The following is a 15,465-nucleotide window of genomic DNA, read 5'->3' as shown; positions in this document are numbered from 1 at the left end:
CACTTTTTGATATGAGCCATAGCCTTGTTGTTCGCAAACAGCATGTAGGATAGGTTGACAGAGGGCCCTAAATTCTTAACCAAGCTCTCCACTTCCTGGATGCCCTCCATGTCTCCGTGGTTACCCAGGCCCTGGACCAATCGAGTAATGGCCAGATGGGAGGGCACCTGGTCAGTCTGTAGCATGTCCTTTAGACTAGCCATGGCTCCTTCAAACAAAAGACAGACAAGAGAGACAGACTAATGTTGATTTAGCACAAAAGTAATATATTACTAATATTTAGTAATAATGCTGAAAAAAAGCAGATGCTAAGAATAAAATGATTGGCTAGACAGACAACAATGGTTTTTCTGACCAACCTTCAATGTCTCCTTGCTTTACCAGTGTGACTATATGGAGGTTGTTGGCCATTTCGCTCAGCTTGAATCCTGCAATGTGTTTGGAAGCACTGTGGGGAAAGAGCGGACATTATCAGAGCCTAAGAACAAACATGAACATCACATGTGCAGGACATCTTTACTGGCATCTAAGTTCTTTCAAAAAATAAAACACCAAGAAGATATGAACATGTGAGGGAGTAAAAGACGTGTGTTTTGCTCGGGCAGACTTTCTCAGGTCCCAGATGCCCTCTCCTCTGTCCTTTAGCTCCCTACAACCTCAATCAAATATTTTTTTCTTATTACATTCTCCATCCAGATTAGCTCTGTGGGCCAATTGAGCAGCTGCAGTCGGACCTTATCGCCATGGCTATGAGCCTAGAGCAGCCCACTCGGCAGATTGCCGCTGTTTCAGGGGTCACATTTCTTATCGAGCTTGGAAAAATCCCTCTCTTCCTCTACCCCCCTCCCAGTTCACAATCCCATCCATCTATTTCTTTCTCCACTCCTCTATTACCAATCTTCTTAATCTGGCTGCTAAGCCCTCCAGTCCACTCGAGACTAAAAGGCCATCGACGTAACACAAATGCGCACGCACAAAACGGTTATCAGCAGCAGGGACTCAGTACTCTGGCAGGGATTCACAAGAGCTTGAAAAGACTTCAGATGCTCAGCTACAGGGAGACAAGCACTGGATATTAGGCCTTTTCTGCTTTTCTGGCTTTGTGCAACTGTGCTTTGTTTGCTCACGTAGCTGTCACACACTTCTCAATGATGAACCAATGGCATTGTAGCCACACTGTTTATAGTGTATGCAGAGTAACGGCAAACGTTAGCATGACCGAATCATCTAAATAGTGTTGAGATCTCTGGAGTAATGCTATCTATTTTAAAAAGATGTATTGTAAGAGCAGTATGAAGCTCCACAGCAGTAAACTTGACATTCAGAGAGGATTCAAGATAGATAGTGGAACAAATAAATAAATAAATAAAATCATCATCTCGTCAGTCCGTACAGGATTTTGGCGGGTTTTTAAAAAAATTTTTTTATTATTATTGCGGCCAAATTTGCTCGATTTTGCTGCGCCTTTTTTTTTTTTTTTTTTTTTTCCACAAACTTTGTGATGCTATTTGCAATGCTGCTTTTTTCTTTTTTTTTGTTGCAGAAAATGACGAATTGGTGAAATTGCCATTGAATGAAATTGTTTTGCACGGTCTCTCTCAGTGATGTTCGCTGTAAATAAGACCTTTTAGCTGTACTCTTGTTTACCGTGTCTTGTCCCAAATCTGCGGTAATTTTGAAAAATTGAAAGCTCCTCAGAATATTGCAGCGTTTCCAAAAGGGACCGTCGTGTTGGGTGCAATTTATGCCAGAACACAAACTAGACGAAATTTATTGATTGTTTCTAGGTGCATAAGCTTGAAATTTGAGAATGAAAACTTTTACCTACTGGTTGCCTTAATAAATGGCATCTGTTCATAATTTTAGGTTATTATGCAAGTCTCTGTTAATAACACCAAATTCCACTTGTATATACCAATGAGTTATCACATTCATTCAATGTGACTCGTACTGTACTTAGGCAAAATACATCAGTGTAACGCCAGGTGATTGAAATAAAGATGTCAAAGTACTGAGCTGAGTACTGAATTGCCTGCCATGATTTGTACTGAAATATTGAAATCGTAAAAAGAATATTGTATTCTTATAACAATAAAACACTCAACATATATTATTAATCAGATTTCTCTATGCATAGCCAAGTGTTTGAGATCATGTGCCAGTGTGTGAAATAATTTATATGAAGCAAATTACACAAATCAGCCTGAGAGTGAGAGGATGAGCAACATGGGCAGACTCACATGTATTTTATTTCCATGGCATCCTTCAGGTTTCCTCTGGCCAATAGGGCCCTGATGAGGATGTCATATGAACCAGCTCCCAGAGCCAGACCCTTCCTGTGCGTCTCCTTCACCACCTTAAAGGCCTCTGTATGAGGAGGATGTGGAGGAAAAAGTATATATTTTATTTATATATATATATATATATATATATATATATATATATATATATATATATATATATATATATATATATATATATATATATATATATATATATACATACACACACACACACACACACACACAGAGTATTAAACCTAATTAAAAACAGGTTTAATACCAAGAGAACACAATGTTATGGTTTACTAGTTATACAAGAGCATACCTTCAACTTTCCCCTTTTTGCTCAGAGTCATCACAGTGAGGTGATAATCATGGGGTTTAGTCTCTTTTGAAAAAGATGCTGTGGAACCAGTACTTTCTTTCACTTTGAAACTCTCCTCCTTGGCGTCCTCAGAATGCTCCTCGGATTCAGGTTGCTCATACCACATCTGAACATGTAAAAATACAACATGTGCATCCTTCCAATTCACCACAGTTTTGAATAGTCACAAAAAAAGGGAAGTGTTAAACCGGTCACATGAGACATTTTCCACGGGATTGCGATCCAATGACTCTACAAGCCAATTAAAGAGTTCAAGTGTTCCATCATGCTTATCATCATTAACAGTTGTTGCAGTAACTTGCAATTTTATGTTTCAAACAGAGATGGTGATAGAGAGGCAAAAGTTCAGTACTGCAGCTTTAAGGGCCAATTTGACAGCAACAGGTGGACCAAATAGTGGGTTTATTTACCTCCGGCATGTCAAAGGGCACCTCCTGGTTGTTGCTCTTGAGGATGTCAGCAAGAAGGCGCAGGGTTCTTTCTCTGGGAATCACATTCTCCTCCTGCATCTTAGTCCAGCAAGCGTCTGCCTTTTGCCAGTCATTTATGTCCTCTGGAGAACACGGGGTGGTGGGCGAGGTAAAAGTCTTATAAATAAATCCATTTGTACAAGTGAATAACATTATACATGCACACCAACTCCATTACAAAACTCGATTCTGAAGTGCGCAGCCTCTACCCAGGGATGCAGTCTGCATTTTGATGATTTGGAACTACTCGGAGGCTCCGAAAATCTGCACAGCACTGAGGGAGATTGGTGGCGGCCATGTTAAAGCAGTCAGTGGCAGGGTAGATGGCTAGTAAAGGGGAACCACTGCAGCCTTCTAACTGTTAGCTGACCCTGATTTCTGTGCATTTTCTGAACAAATCAGCAATAGGTTTTGTTTTGTTTTTTAACATTCAACTAGGAGCGATGAGATTTAGAACACAGGTCAACTTAACTAGCTAATGTTGGCACATGCCCATTAAATCAGAACTTACATCTATGAACATGCTGCAATTTTCTTGTGGCTTTTATACAGCTGTTTTATACTCCTACACAGCATTACTGGTTTTCATAGTCGTTGGTCGCTCACCATAGGTTTTAATTAGCATGGTTTTACAATGCAAATCAGCTAGCTGGCTGGCTGTAGTCCACTGGTTAACTGGAATTTTCAAATGATCAGGCTGTTTTGTTTTTTTCCTAGTGACTGTTTGTGCTCGGTTGATGAAAGCCCCCTTTTTAGGATCGTGTGTTAAGGCTCTGTTATTTATGGCTGAAATGCAAAGGCATAGAATGCACCGAAAGATAAGACCCAAAATTGATGGCCAACTGTAGGTGAATGCACAGCTTTATCATCTTCCTAACTAGAGACTTAATTTAGAAATATAGTTCAAATGGGGCCGCTGGCTTTTCCGTTTTTGGAAGATTTGGAAGCGTGATGACGATAGAACAATAACTCATTGTACTACCGCTCATCTGGTTTTGTCTATCTGCGCACAGACTCACAGATGTGCATAGTGCGCGCACACATTTTTCTTTCGCTGCTGGAAGCTATTGGCGACACTCAGCTCCATGCTGTGAGAACAATCAAGTGCTGTGAGGCTAAGTGTGTGTCTATGGGCCTCTGAGACTGCAGCTCTGTTGCAGACACACACGCAAAACAGATGTGCAGGGCTTCTCCACTGCAGGGTAAATGACCAACGTACTGAGCAAACGTACTGTCTGCTCACTATCAAAATCAACCACTGACCTTCACACCAGCTGTGCAGCTTCACAAACAAAACTGTATGCATGTACACATCTGTATATATCTTTCAGATGCATTACATGGAACTTACTGCAGAGGCGCAGCATGTAGTGGTACATTTCATCTCTGTCACATTCAAAAAGCTTTGCAGTCATATCCACCATGTTTTCAAGAGGCTCCATCTGTCAAAGGGAAAGATTGAGCATGATGTACAGGTGCATGTGCTTGAGCATGAGTATGTGCATGATCATGAGTATGATTATGAGCATGAATATGTGCATGAGTACGAAATTAGTATTAGTTTCTGCATGAGCATGGGTATGTGGATGATCATGAGTATGATTATGTACATGAACATGTACAGGAGTATTAATTTGTGTATGAGCATGGGTACGTGGATGAGTATATACATGATTATGTGCGTGATCATGAGTATGATTGAGCATGAACATGTGCAGGATTACGAAACGAGTATTAGTTTCTGCATGAGCAGGGGTATGTGGATGGGCAGGAGTATGATTATGAGCATGAATATGAGTACAAGTATTAGTTTATGCATAAGCATGGGTATGTGGATGAGTATGATTATGTGCATTCATTTGTGCATGAGTATGAGTATTAATCTGTGTATGAGCATGGGTATGTGCGCGCATGAGCGTTTCTGACCTGCTGAGATGCAATGCACTTCTCTGCAAACCACTGTAGTCGACCAGCTCTTGCCCTTAAACCAGGGGTCTGTAAAAAACAAAACAAAACAAAAAAACAACAACAACTGTATGTTAATATAAACATAGTGTCAACAAATGTTGGCTCCCTTTAAAAAAATAAATAAATAAATAATTTAAAAAAAGACAAAAATGAATATTCTCTATAAAGTTTTTAGTGACAAAGTCACTCAGATCCTTAAGCTCACCCATTTTACCTGCTTCCAACACATCAACTTTGAGAACTGACTCTTCACTTGCTGCCTAATATATCCCACCGCTTAACAGGTGCCATTGTAGTAGGGCTGCAACAACTAATCGATAGTTAAAATATTCGATAACACCCAGCCCCCGTTAGTGATGACACTTTACACGTGAAAAACGTATTGCTATGAATAGAACACGTGAAAAACAGCAGAGATCACAGAGCGAGCTTCTGCAGGAAATGTGCATGATCCGGGTCGTCCGAAACATTCTTTATAAGAATTCTTTATATTAAGCGCTTCAAACAAACTCGTAAGTGTATCAACGTGGCTTGTCGGGTCAGATGCTGCGACAGATGCGTGTGCTGTTTAATGTGTTCTTCAGTGCAGAAATGACATTTTTACGTTTGCATCCTTATCTGTAAAATGTTAGACATTCACAAGAGTATTTCCATTTAACATAAAGACTCGTCCTGACAGCGAGTGAGTCTCCATTAAACTTCCACACATGCGCGTCAAACAAACAGCGCACGGTAGGAAGGAAGCGCAATAACTCTGACTAAAATATTCATTTTGATCAAATATGTTGTTCGATGCTCTATTTAGAAACAAAAGTAACTGTTTTTTTATGGGAGCAGTAACTGTAATGGGGCTGTAACATGGAATTGTATAGAAATGTAAGAAGTGTCTGTACATTTATAGAATAAAGTAACGTGTTACTGTCTTTAGATGAGAGAATGTATGTATTACTGTAGAACATTCAACCTCTTACCACTTAACATGTTGTGCTTTTATTTATTTTTAGCATTTTTAATATAGTGATTTAACTTCTGTGTTAAAGCTTGTGGACAATCACTTTGTTTTTAAAATATAAATGTTGATATTTGAAAAAAATCCTTTACACAATGTATAGCGCAGCCCACATAGATTCTTAGCCTTCAATTTGCACAATGTTTTTTTTTTTCTTCGAAAAAATACAGAAAAGAAATGGCCGTTTAACCCGACTAATCGAAGAAATGATCGACAGGTTAATCGATTATCAAAATCATTTTTTGCATTGTAGTGAGATCATCAAATGTTACTCACCTCACCTGTCAGTAGTTTTAATGTTATAGCGGATCGGTATACATGGATACTTTATTTTAAAAAAAACAACAACAAAAAACAAACCCATTAGGCACAGTTCATAGTGTCTTCATACCACAACACTGCATATACAGCAATATTTACTCATTCATTTGAATTGCAATTAATTGTTCCAAGACACTGTATATAAACTGACATTATCTCTAATGAACTGTAATGTCAACACTTCTGCCTTCTGTTGTAATAGTACTGCAGTCAGTGGTGCAAAGCATGAATGATGCATTCAGTCATCAGCTCTTTAAAATAGTTCCGCACGAACATCGCTCTCTCAAACAGGTCACGTTCTCTAGCAAGCACTTACACCTAACACTCCTTCAGCGCTGCTTCCTAACCATCTTAATTACGTCAAATCGTTTGCATTCATTTCACATAATTACCCACTATTATTAACAATCTCACAATTACGGACACGAAAAAAAAAAAAAAAAAAAAAAAAAAAAATCACCTGCCGAACACACGGCATTAGCAGCACTTACAGCCCCTATCTGGGTCACAACTGATGCCAGTATCTGGCGGCGCTATGCAGATATCATTGTTTTTAATTAGTCAGTAGAGGCTTGAGGAGCGGCCCTACACTAAAATCACACAGCCTGGTTGAGCAATCCTGCAGCTGGCCATGAGGAGATCACTCCTGATGTTCCACTAACACAGACGGCATTTATGTGGTAAGCGGGATTGAAACGGCGTACGAACTACATTTTCGAGTAGGTTATGAGAGACTGATTGACCACATGGCCAGGGCACACTCAAAAATGGAAACTCTGCTGCCATGAGACATGTAGCTTTCATGACATAGAGTAGTTTCATTCAAATAAAAGTACACAGCCTCTGATTAGATGTTCACTCGAATGGCTCCTAATAATTTCGCTGTAGCGTTGGGTCCAAAGTCCAAAACACGGACGATGCCACAGCTATCTGTATCTGTGAGCATAATTATCCATGCTCTCCGAGTGGGCAGGACGACATTCCTCTCTCTGCTGCCAATCAAACAAATGCTAGCTACTCTTATGTATATAAACTCTTCCTCAAATATCTTCACCTGCAGTCATACACGTTCCAATTGTAAGCTACTGTGAGATAGGGACCAATTGGGGCAAGAAAGTAAAAATCATTTATCACTCAGTGCAAGCCTTACCAGGTCAACACTTAGAAAATTAACTTGGAAAAGAGGAAAAAAAACAACAACAAACAATGATCTCTAAAAATATGGCAGGTAGTCAATCGTTCTCCATATCATTATACATGAAACCTAAGACAAAGATACTTAGAGCCTGAAACCTGAACACTAAAGTAAGGATGTAGGAAAGGTGCTAGAGATGTCCTCATTCGACCTTATCTTACATGTTAAGCTAGTGTTAGAGTGAGGGAAGGACACCGGCCTGGAAAAGAGAGGATAGAAGGGCAAAAAACACGTTGCAGTACAGGAAGTAGTTTCACGAATTATCAGACCGCTTTGGAGACAGGTGAAAGATCACGTAACGGTATACACTTAAGCTACTTTACAAGGATCTACAAATATGATGATTTAAAAATACAAAAAGGGATTCAAAAATTCGAAACAATGAAAAATCATGACGTTCTTTAATGAAGTTGAATAATGCATCGTAAAACATCTACCACAAAAAAATAATTACTCAAGTATAATGTCAGAGAGATAGAGATAGATAGATAGATAGATAGATAGATAGGAGTTTAAAATAAATAAATAAATAAATAAATAATTGGGGTTGTCCAAAAGCTGCCTGGAGAACACAAATATGGTTGAAAGCAGTTTTAAAGACAAGGGTTGGGCATAAGATGTGTTAGAGAATATTCCTATCACTTTAAGAATGGGGAAACACAGACTATGGACTGATATCTTGAGGTTTCATTATTAATATTTTAATATGCTATTGGACCCATTTTGTTACATTTGATAATTAAGGTGTAACTCAACTAGCGCTGGGAGATATGGTGCCAAAATCATATGTCTGTATTTTTAGGTTGAATGGCGATACACGATATATATTTCGGTATTTCTGTTCCACTGTTGCAACAGGGATGTGCTAGACCAGGGGTTCCCAAACTTTTCCAGGGCAAGGCCCCCCAAATGGCAGTGTCATTTGACCGAGGCCCCCCTTTAGCAAAATGTCTTCTGACTTCTGAATATACCAATATACCCCCCCCCCCTTTTTTTTTTATTAATAATTATATCTTACATCTTTACATTACATTAGGAATTGAGTGTGTGTGTGTGGTTGTTTGAAAAAAATAATTTTTTTAAAATCATGTATTTATTTTTCACACCAAATTGTTGAGGCCCCCCGGGCGCCCCCTGGTGGTACCCAAGAAAACCACTGCTAGACCACCGCCTTAGTTATTCAATCGCGCCACTTGGAACTTTTCTTTTCATAAGGCGCAGCACGAGTAAATGAAGCTTGAAACATACTTTGAAAAGCCCTTTCAGGCTGCCGCAGGCTTTGCGTCCGGTTACAGCAGCAGCGCAAAGTTTAACACACTCTTCGGACTGCGTCGTTTATGGTGCAGTTCTAAATGGTGGAAGAGATTTGAAGTGCTTTCACTTTTGGATGCAACCTGGCACTCTTCTGCTACTCATCTTATCTTTTAAACCCAAACCATCTGCAAATAATGGAACCATTGTTTTTCTTGGTCCCCCATTTAGTACTGCCCTTCAGACACTAAATAAGATAGTGACATGTCTCCCAGAAGAAAAAATACTAACAATTTACAGCAATCATCCTGTTCAAAAGTTTACACCCCCCAGGCTCTTAATGTTTCGTGTTGCATTCTTGAGCATCACCTTATGTAATAGTTGTGTACGAGTCCCTCAATTGTCCTCGGTGTGAAAAGATGGATTTCAACAACATCACATTGGATCACTGTTGGAAAGGGGTCAAATATGCAGAATATGCCGAAAAGTAAAGAATGTTCAGGACCTGGAGGATTTTTCTGAAGAACAGTGGGTAATTTAACTTCTCAGGACTAACAAGGGACTCATGAACAACTCTCACAAAGCATGAGGTAACAGCACACAGTATTAAGACTTAAGCGTATGTAAACTTTTCAACAGACTAATTTTTTTTTTTATAAATTCAGCTCTTATCTTGTCTTGTGGACTATATGTAAACATCTTATTTGAAATAGCTTATTCAGGACAGCACTAAATAAACAACATGGGGGTTTTCATGATCCCTCTTGTTTTGATAACAGGATTAAGATTAACAGATTCGGCAAGGGGCATGCAAACTTTTAGGCTCAACTCTATACAGAAATACCTTAAAAAGATTGATATATAAACACGTTATGTGTCTCGTTTTTCCACATACAAATGAAGACAAGCTTTCAGCATCAGCATACGCTCAGAGAGGCGTCCACACCAAAATGGGCACCTACGCACACGGAAAGGGCGATGAATATATTCGATATATTCAACAAGCCTAACTAAACATCATAATGGTTTTGTCAGGGCTGTTTCTCAGAAGAAGAGGAGACCCATGAGACCTCACGGCTTACGTAAAGATGGAAAGCAAAATGGAGGGGAGTGTAAAGACGGTCCCGAAGCCATTTAAAAACGTGCCGGGAGACTCGCTTGTGTTCTTAGAGATGCTGAAAGATGGAGAGAGGATTTAAATACAACTACAATATGCAAGAGAAATCCATTTGCAATGCTCATATCATATATATGTGTGTGTGTGTGGATGTGAGAACCACATTCATGGCCACTTAAGAAATAAGGCTCAACACCTGAGCACTTATGGGGAAACTTCAGTAAAGAGCACTTGTGCTTAGAGTGCTAATCAAAGCTGCCCTTTTCATAATCACACCTGTACTGTTATGTACGCGCGTCTCCTCCAGCGCCCCCCCCGCTTTGCTTACTGCGTGGAATGAATAGCTTCGTTTCAGCTTTGTGGCCAGAGTCGTTTAAAAGTGGAAATGGCTTTGTGGCTGTAGATTAAATAGCCGTGTGCTTCGAGCACAATGCTGGCGTTCCTACCTCAAGGATTTTGCGTGCCTCCTTGTAGCGGCCCGTCTGCAAGAAAGCGAAGTAAAGGTCGTACAGCATCATCATCTCACCACGCTCCTGGCTCACAAAATCCATAGCTACCCAGAAAGACAGCGAGAGAGAGAGAGAGAGAGAGAGAAAATGGGGGAAAAAATACTATGTAAGTCTGTACATGAGTTACCAGAATGCTTTTATTTGGTGGATCTTTTTTTTTTTTTTTGAGCCAACCGGCAGGCTGTGCAAAGAACAGCCTCAAGAGTATGGCCCTCGATACAATCACACTCAATCATGCTTCATCGAAGTGTGTGCGCGCGTGTGTAAGAGAGAGGGTGAGCGGGTGCGTTCAGCTTAACTAAAACCTGCCAGTACACACACACACACACACACTGAGCGTGTGGGAATTCTTGTGTCTAGCAGGATGCTTCAAATCACTTCACTACCTACACTACATACACTCTCTTCACTCATTCACTGGAAGACTTCAAGCACGTCTACACATCCACTGGTGCACTTCACTCTTACACCCCCCCCCACACACACACGCTGTCATAGCCTGACAGGGATTTTGCATCTCAAAAGAGTGAATAGAGCAAAGAGATAATTCCACCCGAATTGATTTCTCTATTCATACCGCACACATTTCGGTTAGTTCGCTTAAAGAGAAAATCACATTAGTGTGTGTTTGGGGAAGGGCCATGGGTCTGCTGTGTGTCTAAGTGAGAGCGGGAAGGTTAAGGTGAGTACGGGGGAGTGGATGGATAAAGTGGTCCTCCACCCCAGCCTAGAGGTCTCACAGCCTTAATACTCCAAACACACTCGGCTCCAAACAAAAACATTAAACCCTCTCCACAGCCTGTACGGCGACACGGATCATTAAAAATATGCCGTTATAGGGTTTTCAACTAGACCCACTGGAGGCCTGGGTGTCTGTCTCCATGTCTCACTCACACGGTAACAATTTTTTATTTATTTATTTATTTTTTTTAAAGCAAGGCTTGACAAATCAATTAATTATAAGTCATTATGATCACAATTTTTCACGATAATTCTTTAGTCAGTCAGATCTGATATTGATGAGATTTGTCATAATTAGACAACATTATTGTTTTTATTATTCACATTGAGGCATTTCATTTTGGGGGGGAGAAAAAATATATATATATCACACAAAATCCTCTTTTCCATGTTTCCATGGTGGAAATGTGACTGACTGTGAAAAAGCACCGAAACCCAAGACCAGGGCTGGGCAATATGACAACAATATATCATATCACGATACCCGAGGACATTTCTACAATACACGACATGTATCACGATACATAATTTAGCTAACCATCTGCAAAATGGTTGTAAAATCCAAAAAGTAAACAACAAAAATGTAAACATTAAACTGAGTTTGACTTTTCTTTAACGCAGACAGACAGATCAAGTAAAAAAAAATATATATATATATGACCCCAAATCAACAGCATCCGTCCAGTACCATTTCATTTGTAATGATTAAAACATTATCATAGCAACAATATCTCAGAAAAGTGTGTCGCATAATCATTTATCACGATATCGATATTATATCAATACAACACCCAGCCCTACCCAAGACCTCCATAAATGATGAATAAATAAACGTGTGTGTCGCTATGTGATAAGAAATGGACACAGGTACTCATGAAGTATGTTTACATGCAGCCATTTTCCTCAATCCGAACGAATTCAATCCGATTTCAGATTCAGAATGTACTGTTTATATGTACCCTAACCGCTGCAATCCAATTCAACTACGTGTTGACGTTTACGACGCAGCTATTCCGTGGTGCAAGATGTAAGACGTAAGTAAATGTACGCATCATTGCCTATCTATTCTGATTGGGCGAATAGTCGGATTCGAGCATTTACATGGTTTGCTTTTTTCCTCTTCTATTTACCGGATTGTTTCAGCTCTACAGAACCCTTTTCGATCCCCTTGAATTTCATTTCGATCGAGCTCGATTGGATCGACCGAGCTGTTTGCATGAAGGCTTTTCAATTCGATTATTAACAGGTTATTTGGTTGCATGTAAACGTACGCAATCGGTTCTGGATTTGGATTAGTAAAAGTGCATCTAATGAAAAAAATGATTGATGATGGAAAAAGTCTTTCCTCGTCAGAAGTCCTAATGAGGGACAGTAGAGTCTTTTAGTGCGTGCATGTGTGTCACCTTTTTGCAGTGGCTCAGTCTCTCCTTTCTCCACTAGGCGACAGATGACGTCATGAATCCGGGGCATTTGGTTGTACTGCTTTTGGCACTCCATGCTAGCCTCCAGAGCTCCAATCACATCCCCACTGTCACATCACACACACACACCATTGTTAGACCAGGTTCAACTTTATTATTACGACTTCACTACTAAAAACAGTCTAAGAGTCGTGAGATGTGTAGAGCATAGATCTAAAAGCGTGATCGGTGAGCCGAACTTTGGAACAAAACCCATTTTCTCAGTAAGGACATAGGCATAAGGTCAGCAGCCTTTCCCAGCTCTCTCAGACCCCACCTTCCTCTTCCAGCCCTCACCCCCTACTGGGCTGTTTGACAGAACAAGGCAACAAAATTAGATCTACTCCATGTGCTGCATTTCTCTCCCTCCCTTTACCTCTCTTTCTACCTCCCTCAGTCTCCCTCAGCCTAACAAAGAGCTCAGCGCTTTCCTGACAGAGGGCTGACGGAGGGATAAAGCGAGAGAATCAGACGAGAAAAACACCACTCAGATCGCTCTATTGTGACTGCAATGGCAGCCATCGAGTGATTGGGTAATTACCATGCCAATCACGCCGAGGTCAAAGCAGAGAGGGCACCGGCGGGGAGGGGGCACGCAGGGTGGGAAAGTGAACCGCCGGGGTTTTAACAGGTGTAATTTCTGCAGCGGGTACGACCCTTGAGACTATACGGCAGGGCAGGAGAACGTGCCTCGGACAGGGGGTGACCTTGCTAGTGGGCTAAATAAGAGGAGAGGAGTAGCGAGGATGGACAAAACAAGAGCGGTGATTGAGCCTGGCCCATGACAACTCCTCTTAGGCAATCGGGCTTAATTGAAATGAAGAGCGGCAATATTATTCATCACGCGGGAGTCAAGAGCCAATTCAAAACACACGCCAGCTGATTGAGCAATGCACTCAAGAGCGGGCGAGAGAGAGAGAGAGAGAGAGAGAGAGAGAGAGGAAAGCGCGAGTGTGAGAGAGAGGCACAGAGATGCCCTTTACAATATAATATACAATAAAAGTTTTTCAAATTTACTTTTCAGTTGGAACTAAAAACAAATGGCAGTTGTTTTAAGGAGACGCTCTGATAGAGTGTTCAAAAAACACGTTAATCACACACGCACTTCAAAACGCCCATTCCATTCCCAAACTAAAACATCCAAATCAAATCTAATGGCTAAGAACCAACTTTTCAGAGGAACCTTCAGAGCCATCAACAGGATACGAATCCCACCAAACTGCAATTACCCCCCTCTACCACTGTGAGCCACCCCTGCCTCCAACTACGCTCCCCTCAGGAGGAACAGAAAAAAAGAAAAAAAAAAAGACTTAACCATGTTGAAGGCTTCATAATTTCCCTGGATACAATTTAGCTGTCACTGGTGTTCAGCCTTTACTGCAACATGTACCCGTTAATGTCACCAACTTTGCATGTCAAGCACTTTCCAGCCAATTAAGTCGCAGGAGAATAAAAAAATAAATAAAAAAAACCATGAGTGAGTGCTTTGCGCAGAGAACCTGAAGAATTAGACAAGAAAGCTCATCTCATCTCCTCCTCCCAGCTCCTCTCTCCTCTATCTCTCGCTCATACCCACCTCCTCTTTTGTTCCACAGACTGGCACCCATGTTATCATCCATTCCACATCCTTGAAAGAGGAGACCACTAAAACACTGGGCTTTTTTTTTGTATTGTTAAATAATATACATGGCGAATTGAGTGTGTCTGTGTGTGCGCGTGTGTTTGTCAGAGGACTGACATCAAGATTTGTGATCCATGGTTAAGTTTCAGTCACAGAGCAACATGAGAGTTGTCTAGCTGCATGACACGACTGTCATGTCCACCTGCATTCCTGCTCTTCAAATGTTCCAACTACCATATCCTCAAAAGCTCCTCTGACACACACACCTCTTTGTCAAATGTGTGCAAGTAGCACTCTTTATTATTATTTATTTATTTATTTATTTATTTTTTAAAGTGCCAGACTTTTCGTGCCCAGTTGACAGCACTGTTCTCCTCCCTTCCTGTTACTGTTACTACAGTCCCTCCCAGCCCCCTTGTGCAAAAAAAAAGTTCCTGCCACATCCCTTTGTTCCACTCAAGTGAAAATATGGGGGGGGGGGGAGACGGACGGATCAGGAGCGGCGCTTGTGGTCGGCGTGGCGACGTGCTGATGGCTGTCAGAGTTAATCCCATAGAGAAGCACTCATTAAGTCATTATAGCTGACATACTGACATGCGCTGCTTTGTTCCCCTCCGCACGGTTTTCTAAGACAGAGAGGATCGAGGGATGACAGAGAGGGGAAGACTGAGAGTGAGGGAGGGTTGATGGGAAATCAGAGGAAGACAAAGATGGGGTGGGACTACGTTCGAGACTTAGGGGGAGAAGGAAAAAAAAGTTGCGGGACGAGGGAGGGCTGAAGACAAGACAATATCATCACTTCACGCTAAGGGTGGGCAATAAGGCAAAACTCATATGGTAATGATATGATTTGAAGACACTTGAAAACATTTTCACAATACACAAGATGGATCACATTTAGGTTTGCTAACAGTGTTTCACAGGGTTTAAAATATCTTAAAAATGATGCGTTCCTGGTTTTCTGGGGCATTCAACAGAACAAAAACACCAGGGAAGCACAGCCTAGTCACCTGGAACACAGATTTCATATCCTCAGTTATTTATTCAGAACTGCCGAATAGGATCAATAAGAAAACAAATTGAGCAAAACATGATCGTAGCGACGTATACTGAAACAGTGCTGCACGATGGTGCGA

At 40.9% G+C, this 15,465-nt stretch overlaps 1 protein-coding gene across 1 annotated transcript in view; it reads right to left on the bottom strand.

Annotated features, from left to right (window-relative positions):
- The window catches only part of lrpprc (leucine-rich pentatricopeptide repeat containing), a 68,115-nt gene that overhangs the window by 11,391 nt on the left and 41,259 nt on the right, over window positions 1–15,465 (bottom strand). Inside the window, exons 24-32 of the mRNA XM_053679603.1 lie at window positions 12,652–12,776; window positions 10,445–10,551; window positions 5,064–5,132; window positions 4,489–4,579; window positions 3,078–3,220; window positions 2,608–2,773; window positions 2,241–2,367; window positions 360–448; window positions 4–208 (exon numbers count right to left, since the gene is read on the bottom strand). Coding sequence (XP_053535578.1) covers window positions 4–208; window positions 360–448; window positions 2,241–2,367; window positions 2,608–2,773; window positions 3,078–3,220; window positions 4,489–4,579; window positions 5,064–5,132; window positions 10,445–10,551; window positions 12,652–12,776 — 1,122 coding nt within the window. The remainder of the gene's footprint in view (window positions 1–3; window positions 209–359; window positions 449–2,240; window positions 2,368–2,607; window positions 2,774–3,077; window positions 3,221–4,488; window positions 4,580–5,063; window positions 5,133–10,444; window positions 10,552–12,651; window positions 12,777–15,465) is intronic.

Source organism: Ictalurus punctatus, chromosome 3, assembly GCF_001660625.3.
Source record: "Ictalurus punctatus breed USDA103 chromosome 3, Coco_2.0, whole genome shotgun sequence".
Lineage (NCBI taxonomy): Eukaryota > Metazoa > Chordata > Actinopteri > Siluriformes > Ictaluridae > Ictalurus > Ictalurus punctatus.
Note: the sequence above shows the minus strand (reverse complement) of the source record. Positions and strands in the feature narration are given on the sequence as shown.